This window comes from Setaria viridis, chromosome 2, assembly GCF_005286985.2.
Source record: "Setaria viridis chromosome 2, Setaria_viridis_v4.0, whole genome shotgun sequence".
In the NCBI taxonomy this organism is placed as follows: domain Eukaryota; kingdom Viridiplantae; phylum Streptophyta; class Magnoliopsida; order Poales; family Poaceae; genus Setaria; species Setaria viridis.
The window spans coordinates 31,711,500-31,729,688 of record NC_048264.2 but is presented as its reverse complement, the minus strand read 5'-3'; the positions used below and the strand labels follow the sequence as shown (position 1 = coordinate 31,729,688).

At 43.2% G+C, this 18,189-nt stretch overlaps 2 protein-coding genes across 3 annotated transcripts; one reads left to right on the top strand and one right to left on the bottom strand.

The window, feature by feature from the left end:
* Window positions 1-3,458: 3,458 nt before the first annotated feature.
* On the bottom strand, window positions 3,459-7,692 carry LOC117844964 (uncharacterized). Its single transcript, XM_034725825.2, has 2 exons — window positions 7,442-7,692; window positions 3,459-4,963 (listed from the first exon to the last, which is right to left on the bottom strand). The coding sequence occupies exons 1-2, from the start codon at window positions 7,670-7,672 to the stop codon at window positions 3,812-3,814; spliced, it is 1,383 nt and encodes a 460-aa protein (XP_034581716.1). The 5' UTR covers window positions 7,673-7,692; the 3' UTR covers window positions 3,459-3,811.
* Window positions 7,693-11,134: 3,442 nt separating this feature from the next.
* Window positions 11,135-18,128, top strand: LOC117843572 (uncharacterized). 2 transcript variants are annotated; one of them, XM_034724218.2, is made up of 11 exons: window positions 11,135-11,846; window positions 12,294-12,516; window positions 12,607-12,748; window positions 12,819-13,016; window positions 13,297-13,431; window positions 13,699-13,827; window positions 14,297-14,700; window positions 14,968-15,184; window positions 15,942-16,132; window positions 16,392-16,706; window positions 17,285-18,128. In XM_034724218.2, exons 1-10 carry the CDS (start codon window positions 11,309-11,311, stop codon window positions 16,570-16,572), a joined length of 2,358 nt encoding a protein of 785 aa, XP_034580109.1. In that variant the 5' UTR covers window positions 11,135-11,308; the 3' UTR covers window positions 16,573-16,706; window positions 17,285-18,128. The 2 variants fall into 2 exon arrangements, with proteins under 2 accessions (XP_034580109.1, XP_034580108.1); XM_034724217.2 differs by having other exon boundaries at window positions 16,944-18,128.
* The last annotated feature ends 61 nt before the right edge of the window (window positions 18,129-18,189 follow it).

Below are 18,189 nucleotides of genomic sequence, written 5' to 3'. Positions count from 1 at the left end.
ATTTTTTCTTTTCCCCTGAATTTCCTGCGTGAAAGAAACTGTCTAGATCACCATGCTTCATGATGCTCGCTTGCGTGAGAAGCGAGGTCACACATACAGTGACCCCTTCTTCCCCCTTTCTTTAACCTTTACAGCTTCTCTCAAAGATCTCTCTGCCGGCCCCTCTCTCGCGGCTCCAAATTCAGCGACGGCGACGCCGCAAGTAAACGTCCCTTTCAGTGCCCATCAGGTGAGGTAGCCACCCTGCAAACAATTCACGGATTTTATATGCGCTTTGTGCAGCATCATACATCACTCATGAGGGCATGATACAGTCATATACAACGTCGTCGCCGATTAGGGGAAAAAAACGGAGGCGCCGTACGGGCGGGAGCGGGACCCGACAAGGGGGTGAGACTACGGCAGCCGGCCATGGAAAGCATCGCCTCGCCTCGCCCTCGCGCTCGCCTGGCTTGCAGTTTTCGCCTCCTGTCGGAAGCGTTCTTCACCCCAGACGCAACCACTCCGTAGGAAGGACTGGACGGTAGCGACCACCACCTTTGCCGGCTTTCCTCCCAGGAAGGAAGAATGCGTGCGTCCGATGCTTTTTGACATGGAGCGGCAGGAGTTTAATTTTTTTTTTCTGATCTCCTCGTGTGTCACAGTCACTTTCACCAAATAAACATGAAGGAAAGAAAAACTTCTCATGGAGTTGGTGTGAGGGTCTCTGCTGGTGTTGTGACGCGTCGAAATCGTGTGGGAAACCATCGTGGATTCGGTCGGATCGGTCGTTCGTGGGTTTGGAATTCGAAAGCTGAACGTTTTTGCTCGTGTGAGCGATCATGTCAAGGTGGTGACGCCGCAGGTTGGACTTGGACCCTGCGGTTTCGCTTGGGTTTGCCGGCGATGCATCAGTAGTCTGCCTCGGCGCGCCGGGTAGGTGGACGGTGGTGCGTGCGCTGACTGCCGCTGTTGGTGGGTGGTGGATCATGGAGCCGGGTAACACGGGCTCCTTTTCTGTTCTCCTTGATGAGTTGAAAAGAGATTAAAATCTGAGTGGACGGGGTTCTGCTGCATGCCGTTTCAGTTTTTCAAATCTGAGTTCTTGGGCGACTTATTTGACTGTTGAAAGGAAGGGAAGCTGTATTTGTTGAGCGATTCTTCTGGCTTGATCATCCTGGTTCTGAAGACCTGAGTAGTATGTCGAAGAGATGTTTCTGAGCTTCATTGAATTCAGGACTTCGACAGATAGAACCTTTTTCTTTTTCCATGCGTCTCTAGTCAATCATAGCTTGAGAAGCGCGTGCTATTCGGAGCCTGTTACCTATTTCTTTTTGTGAACCTATGAGTCTATGACACAGCTGCTTGTGAAATACCAGTCCCTTTTAATTTTTATTTGTATATGTTACATGATGTAAGCTCAAGACGTTGTGTTGATTCATCCATGATCAGTCATCCTAATTGCCAATTAATGTTCGAAAATCAAACTGACGATAACATAAGATAGTACTAGCACCTTAGAATAATCAGGATGTCCGATCATTGCATCTCGATGCTGGCATCGGCAGACTTGAGTCTTGGGACTGCACTGCGCTTTGTTTTTTTGCCCTCTCAAGCTACCAATCGAGGGAGCTGCGCACCCCTCATGGGAGAAAAATACTCCAGGATCTTGGAACACTACCACCACCGCTGCCCCCGTTCCGTCCAATCGGAGTTCCACGGTTCAGCCACCGCCTACACTTCTCATCCACGCCACTCTTTCGAAAGCATGTGAGCGAGGTCGGCGCCCAGCGCATGGATCGGGGCCTCGCCTCGGCACCCGGCAGCGGACAAGGCTCGCACGACGCAGCGGCCTCTCGCCCATATGCGGCTACGCCGAGACACTCAATTTACAAGTACGCAGATCTTGTCCGCCGCGGCGCATCACCCGGACAAAAATTATTGTCCGGTGGATAGGCTTCGATCGGGCGGCGTCTGTTGGGGCGCTGAGCGCCTGAGCCGGACGCTGCCAAGGCGACGCCGGTGGGGTTTGACGAGAGGACCCAACATGGCCAACGAACGATGCCGGTGGTGGATGGCGCGAAGCCGGTGGGGAGAGATAATGTATTTATTCGCTGTACCGGTCGCTGTCTGAGAGAAGGGAGAGGGATCGAGCAGGCAGGGCTGGCGGGCATGAACGGCGGCGTGGCGATGCGAGCGTGAGGTGTGTGTGAACCTGCAGCGAGGCTCGGCATCCGGAGGGGGGATATGGCCGTATGGGCGCACACGCCTAGTGTGATTGGATGATTTTTCATCGTCGTGTCGTCGCGCTTAGCTTGTTCTTATCATCTTCACGATCGTTTTCTCGGCGGTCTTTGGTTGGGCAGGAGAGGCAAGGTAGGGTGTGCTGGATGGAGATGTGACAAGCAGCGCAGGTGGCGTCGTGCGGAATTCTGCGCCGTGCATGCAACAAGTGATGTTAATTTCACCAAAATTTCTTAGAGGCTGTCACAAGAGGCTCACGGCTACGAGTTTCTCCAGGGTAGCGCGCGTGGTGGGCAACCGCTTTGGGCTTGTTGGACAAAATCGTGCGTGCAATATATAAAGAGGTGCCTGAATGACTGTTTCGTGAACGGTACCAGGATCTGAGCCGGTTACAGGTCTGTTCCTGGTCGTATTCAATTTTTCATTTTCTTATAAATGATAACATGATTGAATTGTAATAAAATCCAAACAAAGTTAAGAAATCCAACTCATCGCTGACGCCGAGTAGAAAATGATCTCATAATTTTTTTCAAGGACTTCGATATAGCACATGAACAAAAAAATTATTCTAGTACCAGATCTGCCAAACTATACGTTCGATTGTATACGTAGAATGGGTCTACCTACATATTGCCATGTAATAGTGTAGATTGATTACATAGTGATACTATTAATTGTGATCATCGATCGAGCACTAGTAAACATAAAACCTTATATAACAAAGAATAAAGATAGGTTTGGTGACACATAAGATTGTATTTGGGTCAATTTATTAGCTTCATTAGCATGAAATTCATTGCCCATCTACAGACTGCCCTAGCCTCAAGGCTTACCTGTTGCCGTCTTGCATGTTGCCACGGCAGCAGCGGACGCCCTGGGAGGATGGTGCTGGCGCATGGCGACGTCTCGGCGCACACGGAACGGAAGTGAAATCATCAAATAACTAATCGTTATGGTTATTGTCTCATGGGCCGGTGGGCTGATGATATTACTTTGGACTAATTGTGAGTCTTGCTTGAGGGGAGGTGATAATCTGTGATTACCAAAATGTTTAAGGGCTGATGTGGCTGTGGACTGTGGTGCTACGGCAGCAATTTTTTTTTTTTGGGGGGGTGGGGGGGGGGGGGGGGGGGGGGGGGGCAGGCCCCTGCCTACTCGGGTATCTTCTCATTGACAAGTCAGAAGTCTGAGAGCACTTGAATAAAGGTTGAAGAACAAAGTCACTGTAACAAAGGTTGAAGAACAAAGTCACTGTTGCAAAGATTTGCTTTGATCAGTTTATTGGTTGGTCTGGCGATAGGATAGGTTGAAAAGGGTGAACACATAGCGGCCGGCAAATTGCTCAGTAGCCTACAAAAAAGTGTACCGGCAGCTATCCTGATCCATCACCATCTCCTTGCACGGACAAGAGTGTAAAGACACAAGGTATGAAATCACTGACAGGATAACTATTGCTAGAAAAAGGGTAGTACAAGCATCCAGGCGCAGTTCAAATCTAGCAGATTATTCAGCATTCATGCATCCAGGCGCAGTTCAAACCTAGCAGATTATTCAGCAATCACCAGCCACATGGAATTTCCCACGCCCTTCATTTCTTCCTCAGCTTCGTCTTCATCCGCTCAACCGCTGCCCTCAGCGTATCTTCGTCCTTGCAGAAGGTGAACCTCACCAGGTTCTTCCCCTCCTCAGGGTTCAGGTAAAACACGCTTGGTGGTATGGCGGCAACGCCAACTTCACGAATTAAGTACTCGCAGAACTCTATGTCATTGTGAAAACCGAACGGGGTGTGATCGACCATGATGAAGTATGTCCCACTTGATGGGTAAACAATAAAACCCGCGGCTTTTAGTCCTTCTAATAGTATAGCTTTCTTTGCACCATAGTCCCTCTTCAGTTCCTCATAGTAACTATCTGGTGCTCTTAGAGCTGCTGCAGCTGCTGCTTGCATTGGAGTGCAGGTGGCAAATGTGAGGAATGAGTGTGCTTGCCTTAGACCCCATGTCAGGTGTGGCGGTGCAATTGCCCACCCAATCTTCCATCCTGTTAGAGAGAATGTCTTCCCCAGAGAGTTCATGGTCACAGTCCTCTCATACATGCCAGGAATAGAAGCCATTGATATATGATCAGCCTCAAATGCCAACTTGTCATAGACCTCATCAGAAAACAGCAAAACATCATTGTCCTTGCAGAGGGTGGCAATAAATTCAAGTTCCTCCCTCGTGAACATTTTCCCAGTTGGATTATGTGGTGTGTTTATCATTATTGCTTTGGTGTTCTTGGAGACTGCAGCCTTTAGCTCTTCAAGCGGAACTGCGAAATCTGGAGCTCGGAGGGTAAGGGCCTTTACATTGGCACCGGCCATTGATAGTGTGGCCTCATATGAGTCGTAGAATGGAGCGAACAATATCACCTCGTCACCAGGGTTGATCAGACCCAGTATTGTTGCAGCTATCGCTTCAGTGCATCCAGATGTAACAGTGACTTCTTTCTCTGGGTCAACTTGCAATCCACTGTCCTTCAGGAACCTTTCAGCAATAGCTGAGTTCAGCTCTGGCACACCAAACCCTCTGGCATACTGATTCTTCCCAGCATTGATAGCTTGAATAGCAGCCTCTTTCACAAAGTCTGGGCCATCAAAATTCGGAAAGCCCTGGCCGAGGTTTATTGCGCCATGCTTGATGGCCAGCATGCTCATCTGAGTGAAAATTGTTGTCTTAAACTTTTCCAATCGCTTCGCCACCTGCAATGGAGAAACCGAAAATGGATCAAATTGCATGCTCAAGGTAGTCTTGCAAACTAAAATGGAGAAACCGACCAAATTGCAAGCTCAAGGTAATTTGTACTGACTTCAACTAAACTTCCACTGGTACAAGGACAGACATAGTAAAATCATGGGTTACAATAGTTTCTTTTGAACATAATATGACTAAATCTTAAAGAAAACATTCACCCATCAGGCCTACTGGAGTTCAAAACAATGGAAACTGAAAGTGGCATATCTTATAAATAGTCAGCCGTGGACTCTATATCTATTGAACAGGTCATGGTCAACTGCAACCTTGCACTAAAGCGAATATACGAATTGTAAATGAATCTGAATACTACATAGAGCATTTTCCTGTCAAAAAGAAAAGTAAATGTATCATTTTTCAAAATTTGAGAGTCAAGAAATCTCAAGAAGACAAACAATGACCTAAGGATGGGGCACTTGATTTATTTCAAGAAATATTATACCTATCCAGCAACCTCTAACTATGAATCTTGCACTAATGCATTACTATTGCTTTAGCTCAGAACCCTTTTCTAGAGGTTTGGATGCAGAGTATTGGTTCCTGCCTTCCTGGTGAAAGTTGCCTTGGTTCAGCTATGTCTTGCAAATATTTAAAAGCAGATTGGTTGACAGCCTTGAGCTTTATTCTTTTAATATGTCTTACTTTTGATACAGTGAATTATTTCAAATTCATGAACTTCAGGTGCGTCGACGAGGCAAATAAATATTTTTTTTTTCAAGATGAGGTGTACTAGGACATGAACCAAGGCAACAAATTTTATCAGAACACAAAACAATGTACCAAACAGCTCAAAAGTAAATAAAGCATGATTTTGTCTAATAATTGCATCCTTGTCAAATTCGGTGATAAATGGCAGCATCTACAGGACAATCTCATTGCATTAGATAGTAGTTTTTTGCCATGGTCCTGAGAAAAAGGTCAACCAGGGTAGAAACTTCCATACAGGAACATCATTGGCCATGATGAAATTGGAAATTCATATAAATGACATCGTTTCTCATTATCAAGCCTATGTTTGCTGAATGTAGGGCAGAGCACTTCTATAACAAAGGGAACAAACTAAACTGCTATGGAAATTCTGCCACGGGTGCTCTTAAGAGGAGTGCACATATTGAATAGATATACCATTTCTCATAAAACAATATGGAATGCATATTCCTTGCAATGAAGAGTATGGCATGCATAGGAAATAGATGACTTGATCGGGTTACAGATTCAGATGGTTGAGTAGTTGACAGGTTTCAGCAATCTTCAGGTTTATTTTAAAATACGAACAATTAATGAATAGCAAGATTAATATGAAGCATGCATCTTTCAGATGTCTAATAAACACAGAAAGAAGTAGCAGGTGGAGAAATAACAATACATTGAAGAAAAGGAAGATACAAACAGGTATGAACAGCACAAATATAAAGTAGAAGCAACGCTCTGTAATATGGGTGCAGCAAACGAGATAGGAATTTGATACTCGTAGTAATCAGTAACAAAGTATAAATTGGTATAAGGGTAATAAGAGTTTCTTCATGATGAAGACCTTTGAAGCTTTGATATAAAGTATGAATCTAGGAAATGTACTAGCTGACTAGATAGCTAGCTAACTTATTATGCAAATAGCTGAAACATACAAACTAAATAAATTCACTTGACTTTGACAATTGTATTGACTAATGGAACAGTATATCGCAATTGCCAAAATAGTTTGAGGAATCGCTGCACAAATTTGCTCAAGGCAAATAGCTTCCCTCTTTCCTGGCATATACTGCGTGCTATGTGAGCTTGACACAGATGGTTTTGGATGGATTCAATTGTTCCAATATATCCATCACACACGAATTGGGGTCCACACTAGTGTGGTGCCAATTCATCAAAAGCTTCTTCACATTGACTCTAGTTAAGCTCTTCCCTAAGCTGAGGTAGTCCAAAATAACCTCGCATGTATCATAATATGGTACATGAAAGATGTAATAACTTCTTTTTTTTTAGGAAGGAACGGGGAGGCAAAGCCCCACCTGAAATTATTCTATTAAGGAGGTTGACCAGGGGTCAAAATCAAACCGAGAGTATGCAGGGTACAAATGCAGTTGAGGAAGGAGCAAAAAGGGGAAGAGCTAGCGCTAGTTGTTTACATTCAGAAGGCTACGGCACCATTCAGCAGCAAGGTGAGGCAGGTCAACAACCTTAGCCCGGCAAGACTAGGGATCAGCATGCTCAGACAGGAGTGGCAAGACGGCCGGTACCCCAAGGTGAACAACTAAAGTAGAAGGTCAGCACAACATACTAACGATTACAGCATCAAGTTCGGTATTACTACACTAAGCCGATCAAAGACGCGCAAGGTGCGATACGCTTCAGTTAACAGCGCCGGGCGCAGAAGCGCCGCCCAAATCTCAGTACAGGAACCCGAAAAGCCAGGGAAGAGAGCCGACCTGGACGGGCCGCTGCTCCGTCGCCTTCGCGGCACCGTTCTCGGCGGCGATGGCGGGCGCGGAGGTGGGGGCGGCGGCGGAGGCCATCGGGGAGATCCTCCGGAGGGACGCGCGGAGCGAGCGGCAGAGCAGCGAGGAGCAGAAAGCGGAGGAGGGATTTAATGGCATCTCATGGCCGGGGAGGGCCGCGGGCTTGGGCGTGGCAAGGGAGCAGAAGGCGGCTAGATTCATGATGCCCAGCCGGGTCGCGTCCGGTCGTGCCTGCGCCGCCCCCGTCCTCCGTCACTTGCGGCTGCTGTGGGTAGACTGAGAGGCGGGGCTACCAGCGAGGTGTGGATGACTTACCGCGGATGACGGGTGGGGCAAATGGTTTCCGGGCCAACTTGTCATGTGTGTACCGGTAGCGTTGTGGGTCGAGTTGGTCTCGCCGATCATATATATATATATAGCATATGCTGCAGAATAGCGATGTGTCGCCTTCTAGCGTCGGAAGGCGTCCGCACGTGGGCCGACCCGACTGATTCGGCCTCTTTTTTTTCCCCATCCGGAAGAGTTCATCCCGCTCGGCCCGTCGTTTATTTTCATCCGGCCCAACTAAGAAGTTTTTTCTTCGACCGGCCCAATACGCAGATAAATTAAGCAAAAATAGAGTAAGAGACGAGAATCAAACTCGCGACCCGCTACAGGGACATTCACAAGCTACCACTGTGCTACTCAGTGCTTTGTGAGAAATTTGCACGACGGAGCTATTTTAGTACTAAATGGTTTTTTTCTCTCTTTTCGTTTTTGTTCTTAGTTATTTTCTTTGTTGTCGTTTTCCTTTTCATGTCTCTTTGTTTTATTTTTCATTCTTTATTGTTTTATTTTTATTTTTTCTTTCTTCTCTTTTATTTATTATTTTCATCCCTTCTTCTTTTTCCATATTCTCTTTTTCTTCTTTTTTCTTCTCTCTTCTTCTTTTCTTTTCTTTACCATCTTGCGGTTACACCTTTTTTTTCTCATTCCTTTTTTTCTCTTTCATTTCATTTTCTTTTTATTATTTTAATTCATGTTTTATTTTTATATTTAATTTAGATATCTATATATTCCTTCTTGTTATGTAGTTTATATTTAACATTTTCTTTTTTTCTTTTTGTGATTATTCATTTTATTTTACTTTATTTTTATTTATTATTCATTTGTTTCTTTTCTTTTTTAGTTTTTTATATTCTAGCCGTTCTTTTTCCTGTAAAATAGGCAAGACAACACTACGAGGTGTAGCGACTACGGTCGTTGATGTATTTTTTCTTGATCTTTTGTTACGATGTTCTTCAAGTGTGCATATTTTTTATTTAGTTTTTGTTTAGTTCGTCGAGTGAGCATATTTTTATTTTGTCAAGTGTGCATAATTTCCCTTCTCTTTCTTTCGTTCTTCCTTTAGACACAAGCCGAACCGAGTTGATTGGCAACTTCTCGGGCCAAATCCCCAATCCTCCCACAAATCAAACAAACCCACCAATCGCTAGCGCAATTGTAGAATGGTTGAATGAAATAAATTCAACAAAACCACCAACCGCTAGCCACCAATTGTCTGATCTCGCCTCACGGAATAAATCAAATCAAGGAGCACAAAGTGTGCGGAACCAATCGAATCAACAACTAGCCAGCAAAGGAATTAACTTATACCAGCATCAAGCCTAGGATGGCTCTGCTGAGATGTCCCCATTGAGCGGTAGGAGAACATGTCCCTACTCGCTAGGATGGGTCCTGACCTGCCGCTGCCCGCCCCCTTCCCCGCTGGCCCCAACATCGAGGTGGAGCCGTCGCCGCCGTCGTCGGAGGGGCAGCCCATCTTCCATCCATGTGAGCGCCAGCAGGAGTGATGGTTCCGGTTGGACTTCGATGGCAGCCGCGAGCGTTGGCGGAGGAGCTGTGATTGATCTGGGCAATGGGGAGCTGAAGGGGTTGTTCCTCTGCTAAACTTTATCACCTATCACATCGGATATTCGATACTAATTATGATTATTAAATATAATCTAATTATAAAACTAATTGCATAGATGGAGTCTAATTCGTGAGACGAATCTATTAAACCTAATTAGTCCATAATTTGACAATGTGGTGCTACTGTAACCATTTGCTAATGATGAATTAATTAGCCTTAATAGATTCGTCTCGCGAATTAGACTCCATCTATGCAATTAGTTTTGTAATTAGCTCATATTTAGTTCTCCTAATTAGTATCTGAACATTCAATGTGACCCTGCTAAAGTTTAGCACACAGTAAAAACTTTAGCGTACGCTGGCGGACCTCTTTTGCCACCGCGTGGTCTAATCTGAGACCCCGCTGCACACCTGGTTGCATGGTCCAACCTCCCTTCGGACTACCAAACCAGCCCATGGTATCCGTTTTGTTTGGGGCTTGTGGCAGACGCCGCTTTGTGGGGTAGCGGTAGCGGACAAGACAAGCGGTTGGAGCGTTGGAGCCTTGTCCGTGTCCGAAGCCAGGTGAATAGGTGATGAATGGGTTTCGCGTCAGCGTGTTTGTTCCACTTGAATCTAGACTGGTTTTCAGCTTTTCGCTGATGGGGAGGGAAAGAAATTGTGAAACAGTCGGCACCTTGCACGGCATGAATCCAGTTGCCTCGTATGGGTCGTGGACTCGTCACCGTCAGTCTGCGCTTTTGTTTAAAAAAAAAACCCGACTAGCGCCGCAAAGATGATGATGTTAATTCGTTAGTCACCACCAGAAGCCCCCGATAGGTCCGGTTTGGTCGATTTGGTTTTCTAAGTACATATTTTTTCTAATACACTTAGATATATTGTATGTCTGAATACATAGAAAAATTATAAACATAGAAAAATCAAAATGACCTACAATTTAAAATAGAGAGACTAACTTTTACAATGAGCTTGCAATTCAAAATAGAGCCTAGGGTTTATGAGTTCCATCAATCCGAACAGCTTCTTTTTATTACAATAAATTTTGGCTGTATGGACTCAACCTCCTCGTACCTATGTTCATCTGGGAAACAAATATTCTCACCGATATGATATGAACTCGAATAGAGTGGACGATCTCTAAAGTCTCTGTCAACAAGGATGCTCTGTCCAATCATGGATAAGTGATATTTATCTTGTCAATCATTCTAAATTTGATTTCAAATCGCTTGCATGTGTCGATCACATTTGAAAACGTTATGAGAATTGTATCAAGAAGTGGTTTCATACTTGAATAATTTTTCCTTGTGTTAGAAAATATTGTAACAAAAATATGTTCAAATTCATGCTTTGATGACCATGCCAATGTCCAAAAATGGAAGTACTTTTGGACAATGAAATATGAGATAAAGAGAACAATAAAATGCCTCCTAGAAAGTTTAATTCAGAAAAATCCTGACAATTTTCTTCTTTAATCACCTCTTTTAAAGTATATTGCTTTTATTAGTTGTAGAGATAGTTTGTTTTGATACTTTTAGAGGCCTTTGTAAGTTGTAAGTTTTAATTAGTTTCCCTATAAGGCCCCTCTTATTTTTTTTTAGAGAAAGGGTTGGATTTTATTGATACGGTAGTCTTACAACCGTCCCTCAGATTGAGCACCCCTGAATGGCTGAATAAAAGAAACTTACACAACAATCCTTTAAAGGAGCACCCAGTCTTTGCATGGTCGTTCATCTACAAAAGTAGCCCACCCACGTCTTGTACTTTCAGTGACCAGCCCAAAAGGCCCAACAAAACCAACTTCCCATTCCGGTCACCCAAATCCTCGCCATTTCACCTCGCCTGAATCCGGCGAACCCAAGGCCAAAAACCCACCTAAAACCTCTCCTCCGGCGTCCCGTTTCCTCCCCCGCCGCCCCAGCACCGGCGATTCCGGCTGCGTCGACCATGCGCGGCCGTCTCGACCTCCTCCCGCGCCTACTATTCCGCCGCCACGCCCACCGGCGCTCCAAGCCCTCGTCCCCACCGCCCCCTCCCCCTCCCCCCAACCCCCCGCGCCCGCCGCAGAAGCCGGACCCCGTCTCCATCCACGGGGAGACGTGGCACGACAACTACGCCTGGATGGGCGCGCTCTCCGACGCCGCCGCCATGCGCCACATGGACGTCCACATGGAGGCCGAGGAGAAGTACGCCGAGGCCTGCCTCGCCGCCTGCGGCGCCGACCGCCTCGCCCGGAAGATCCAGCTCGAGATGGCCTCCCGCCTCGCCTCGGACGCCTGCACCCCGCCCGTCCGCTGGGGCCCCTGGCTCTACTACCGACGCACGGACGAGGGCAAGCAGTACCCCGTGCTCTGCCGCCGCTCCGCTGCGCTCCACAGTGAGTTTGTCTCGTACAGTGACCCCTCCGCGGGGTTCGACTTCACGGCTGGGAAGCGCATCGAGCAGAAATTGGTGGACTACAATAAGGAGGCCGAGCGGTTCGGAGGTAAAACCACCGGGACAAAGTTTTGCCACAATTCCAGTTCCTTTCGAGGGCTTAAGTTTGCTGTTTGCCTCTGTTGATGTGTCCTACAATATACTATACTACTAACTCATTGTTCTTAATTATGTTTTCAATCCTACGGTCTTGTTATGTATCATTCATCCTGTATTTTACACTTATCTAATGTAGAAATGTCATCTATGGATTTTTGTATGTTTACAGTTTGATCAGTGCCTTACATTCTGCCTATGTTCCTGTTATAAGAGAATTTATGCAAAACATGTGATCTGTAAAATTCTCTATAAGTTTTGCATGCCTTATATGCATAACATTTTCAACACAGTACACTATAGATATGCAATGCTACACTTTTGAAGGTAGAAAGTTTTTGCATCATTTTCTCTCATTATTGAACAGATCATTAAGCTATGTGCAATCATTGACATGTAGGATACTCATATGAGGAGCTGTCTGAAGTATCTCCAGATCACAGGTTCATTGCATACACAATGTATGACAAAGATAAGGACTCCTTCACCTTGATGGTCAGGGACCTAGTAACAGGGACACTTTGTGATAAGCCTCGTGCTGATTGGGTATCAAATATTTCATGGGCTATGGACGGGAAAGCATTGGTTTATATTGTTACAAATGAGGAAAGAAGGCCACATCGGTTAGTGATTTTCTTTTCTTTTCTTTCTCGGAACTGCTCATCTGTGCTTTAGTTCATTGCAGTAGAACTTTAATTTTTCTTTTTCTTTAGATTATTTTGCAGCATGATTGGATCCAACAAGGATGACATTCTCATTTTGGAAGAACCTGATGAGAATATTTTTCTAAATATCAGGCATACTAAGGATTTTCGTTATATAACGTTAAATGTATTTTCGGACATTCACTCAAAGGTACTGTTTATTGTACACCTTATCCGTGTTTTATTTTGTTTGCTGCTCATGCCTATCTGTTCTTTTTCAGGTGTATTTAATAAAAGCTTCCGATCCCTTGTCCCAAATGAAACTTGTATGGGAAGGGGAATCCCAAGTTCATTGCATTGTTGAACATCATCGCGGATGTCTTTATTTATTTACAGATGCTGCAAGAGAAGGTGTCCCTGTTGATTCACATTATCTAATGCAGTCTGATGTGGAATCTTCTGGGCCTAAGAGTTGGAAGGTTTAAAAATCTGCTATGTTATGTTGATGTTTTCTGTACCCTTGTTTTCCAGATACACATTTGCAGTTCCTTCGTAGCTATATAAGCAGTTCTAAGAAAATGAAATGTTGTATTTTTAATATATAATTTTTTTGCAAATGCATTACAAACATCACATATTTAATTTAACTAAGCTGATTAGGACTTGGTTATTACTGCTGTATAAATATATTCTACTCAAATCAATTCAGGGAAGTGTCTTTGTGCATTTTATTTTACTCACTTTTGATGTCCGAACCAGAATGTTTTTATCGAGGAACCTGGTGTCATTCTTGAAGATGTTGATTTTTGTGATACTCATATGGTGCTCACGTTGAGACAAGGCAGAAAACTTAGACTCTGTGCAGTTAATTTGCCTCTAACTGAGGGCATCAATGTAAGTGAATTGCTTGTCCTTATATATGAGAGGACTGTATGGTGAAAGTTTATAAATTCTTGATGGTCTTGCACGTTGTAAAGATATGTTGCTTGTTAGTTTACTTTTTCCATAGTTATTCCACCTATTGGATATCTGAGAACTGCTCTCATATCTAGCTGGAAAAACTTCATGTTGTCATTACACATATATTGCAATCACGATTCTCATGAAAGCATTTAATGTTATGGAATGATAGCTTATATCTTCGTTCATTTCACTTCTCAGGTACCTGCTCATCTATCTGATTTCCACCCATTTGACCTGCCTCTTCCCAGTGATGTGTGTCAGATTGTATCTGGGCCGAATTATGATTATTGTTCCTCAACAATGCGTTTCACAATATCATCACCTGTGGTATGCATATTTTTCTGGTGTTTTTCTTAGTCCTTTCTTCCATCCTTCTAGTAGCCTTTCCCGTCTTGAGAAGCATCTTAACTAGTGTAGAATTTATTTACTGTTACTACTTTGTGTACATTTTATGCAATAATACTGCCTTGTTCTCCTCCTTTCTCATGTGTGAATTTCTGAAGTGCATCCCATTGTTCTCATCTTTTCCATATTGTGCCTTGTTGCTAGTTTCTCTTGCTTTGTTATTTCTCAAAGAGGAATGGTTTATGGAAGATCAAAATACATTAGCTCTGGGTTCGCTTGAGTTCTGTTTTCATTAAAGTTTAAAATAACATTATGGATGGATGATGTAGTTATGGAAGAAGCTATCCCATTTCTCTATCATAACCTTTTTCTGTTTCGTTCTCTGTGACTATAATGATATTCATGTTTTTCAATGCATTTTCTTCTTGACAGTAAGTTTACCATCTTGCAGATGCCTGATGCTGTTGTTGACTACAACTTACTGAACGGAAAGTGGCAGATAGTACAACAACAAAACATGCTTCATGAGCGAACAAAAGCACTATATGGTACTGCTTTTGCTGCAAATATGGGCAGGCTATCCTCAGATAGAGCTGATATTTCAATTGAAGATTCTGAAGATTGTGCTTGGAATGAGCTCTCTGAATACTATGCTTGTGAATACTACGATGTTCCATCAAAGGATGGCGTTTCGGTTCCCCTTACTTTAGTATATTCACAGAAGCATAAGCAAGACGGAAATCCAGGATTACTTCATGGACATGGTGCTTATGGTGAGATTCTGGATAAACGTTGGCGCAGTGAGTTAAAGAGCTTACTGGATCGTGGTTGGGTGATTGCATATGCTGATGTTAGGTATGTCTAGTCTACTTGGCTACTTTCTTTATTTGTGTAACTAACTAATGAATTCTTGCTCAAAAGATACTATAAATAAACTTGGGAAGATTCATATTAATTCCCACCGTCTTCATGGATAACTTCTGCACATGGCATATAATATTAAAAAGAGCCAAATATTTGTTGGTTCATGTTAGCTATATGTCATACTCACAGAATTCCAGATTTTGCCTTTTGAATTTTTTATGGTGTGAAGTATTATTCACTTAAAGCATTTTTATTCAGGGGTGGTGGAGGTTATGGTAAGAAGTGGCACCAAGAAGGTTCACGTACCAAAAAAATGAATTCTGTGTCTGATTTTGTTTCTTGTGGAGAGTTTCTTCTTGACAAGGGCATCATACAAGAAAATAAGCTTGCTGGATGGGGATATAGTGCTGGAGGACTTCTAGTGGCTTCAGCAATTAATACTCGTCCAGATTTGTTTCGTGCTGCTGTTTTGAAGGTATACAATATGTAATTAAATGTGTACATCTAGAAGACTAGAGATCAAGTGTGCTACCTTTAGACATTCCTTAATTGACGCGTCTGGAATTAGTTCCTTGACATGCTCTGTTCTCAGCTTCCCTTAAATTGCACTGAAATTGATAAATAAAATGATTAAAATGTGGAAAACCTCAGATGAAAACTAAGCATTTCAAGAGACAGCAAAACCTCCTTTTAGTGCAGTTTGATTCAATTATGTGCTTCCTTTTTTCCAAAGTTAGAATCTTCCCTTACTCTCTGCAGGGAAAGAAAGAGAATTAGGTTCTTGTACCTCATTGGAAACTTTCTGTAAAATCATTGCATTTTACTCCATATTATTCGAAGTAAATCTAAAACAAACTGCCTTCTTGGCAACTCCGCTGCAGTATGACTGCAAAAATTGACTCTTGTGGTGGCTTTTGTGTCTGATTGGTAGTTGTCTAGTTGAAGCTACAGTTCCTTGCAAGCTATATCGGTCGACAACACATTGCAGATTTAGAGGCTGTTTTTGTTCATTTTATGCTAATATCTGTCATTAAAGCTAAGGATAAAATCGATTAGCGATCATTTGAAGTAGCAGGTTAGCAATATGCAACATAGTGCTCTTGGGTTCTTCTTTGAGATTGGAATTGCCACAATAGTCATGTTTTCATCTCTGTAATCTCGAAGATGTGCTATTATCTTGTCTGATATTTCTACTGATGTTGCATTACCACAACTTCTATTTTTTACTCCAGGTCCCTTTCTTGGATGTTTGCAACACCCTTCTCCATCCTATTCTACCTCTTACAGCCATTGATTATGAAGAGTTTGGGTTCCCTGTGGACCATGAAGAGTTCCTTGCAATCAGAAAGTATTCTCCTTATGATAACATTCAGAGGGATGTTCCTTATCCAGCTGTGTTTGTGACATCATCATTTAATACAAGGTGTATGACTATACAGTTACCTGGGCACTAAGTTACTTCTCTTGTGGCCTGAATCATTGGTGTCTCTGGCATGAAATTTCCATCATTTTAATAGTTTCATATATTCCAGCACTGTAGCCTTTACTCTTTACTATATTCTTAGGCCAGATATGTGCAAAAAGAAACAGTTGTCCCTTTTTTTTTCTTACGTTGCATTGCACTTAAATCTCCTTTTAGTCAAATACTGGAACTCAAACTTTTGTTACATTTGAAATGATAGGTTTGGTGTATGGGAAGCAGCTAAATGGGTTGCAAAAGTCCGTGAAATTACTCAATATGATCCAGAGAGGCCTGTGATTCTCAACTTGACTACAGATGTTGTAGAAGAAAGCAAGTATTTGCAGACTAAGGAATTGGCGTTGGAAACTGCTTTCTTAATCAAGATGGTAAACAATGTGTGAGCAGCAAGTTTAATCTTTTGGAATTAAAAACCTGTTGCTCAAAGATGCGAAGCTGAGGCTGACAGGTTCTGATATCAATCCTCTCCATGCAACACGATCTGAAGTATCAATCCACTAACTGGAGCTTTTATGAGGTACTCTACTTACCATGCACATTTTGCTTCTCTGAAATTATCTTATCTGGCAAATTCGTGAATTTCCTTGACATTTCTTGCACCTATGGTAAATAAACCTGATTTGTTCTCTTATATTTTCACCCCCAGAATTCTTGATGAAATCATGTGCATATCCTTGAATCATTTGGGATAGTCTCATACTTGCAACCTATCTCTAATTGGTCTGGTTGTCTTTCACCATTGTTGAATTTGCAGATCTGTGATCTACTTGTCTCAAGGGGCATGCTGATGCTCGACAAGGGCATAAAACATACAATATACCTGCTGCTAAGTGTTCCCACCTTTAATCTATAAAATCAAAATGCTGTGGGGAACTCCCCCACAGTTTACCTTCAAAAAAAAAGAGTGTTGACATGCCCTCCCTGATGCTGAAATTTACATTTGGTATGCTGCTACAATGGACGTGTCTCAACTCATGGTTTATTAGCTATCATCAAATCAAGTTTTGCTATCTTCATTATTTCAACATTGAATCGACACTGATTGCTGCATAAGTTAATAGTACCTTACCAATCTCATATCGTTATGGAGGCTAGGTGGAGTAAAATTTGACTCAGACAAAGCACTGCAGAATGTAACACTGCAGTTAGGGCCATGTGCACTATGGCAGAGGCAGACAAAGCAGAACATATGTCATAGCGGCAGCTACAATTTCGTCCTGAAACTCATGACAGCTTATGAATAGCCATAGGAGGGCACAAAAGTGGACATAGCCAACTTGTTGCTATGGAATGCTCGGGTTGATTATAGGAGCATGTGCAACCTGATGCTTGATAGGGGACATCTGGAAACCACAAGCTGCAAATATGTCGCAGGCGTGTCAGCACAATATATTGAGGCTCGGTTGGAGTGCATTTATCTGTCGAAAGTGGACCTGCTGTACAAATATGTTCCTCTAATTTTCATCTCTAAATTTAAGTTTGCACGGGTGATCTCATTATCGGATTTGAAGTGTTCCAAGTTGCAATTTTAGACTGTCTGGTGTTGATGCCTTGCAAGTCGGACCACATTTGCCATTGTACTTTTCAGAACATGGACACAACCAGTGGAGTTCCTGTATGCTGGCGGTCAGTTCATTGCTCCCTAGTTACTAGTACAGTAGTATTAGTAGATTACTATGCACAGGGCTCAGGACCTCGTTCGTAGCAACACCGTCAGCATTACTTCAAATGTTTCCAGCAGCACCTGATCGTCTTAACATGCTTTACATGGAAGTTGTGGAGCTTTAAATCTGTCGCCCGTCGATTTGATCTTTTTTATCATAGCTGCAGTCTTCAGGTTCAGGATCAAGGAGCGTATCACAGAGTGGGCTTTCTAACTGGTTCTTGCTATGCGATTGATAACAAGGCTTTCAAAAGAGGTGGAATTTTCCATTTTTCCTTTCCAAATCGACCGTACTGCACCAGCAGGCACGAACTCGAGTCCATCAGTCCAACACAAC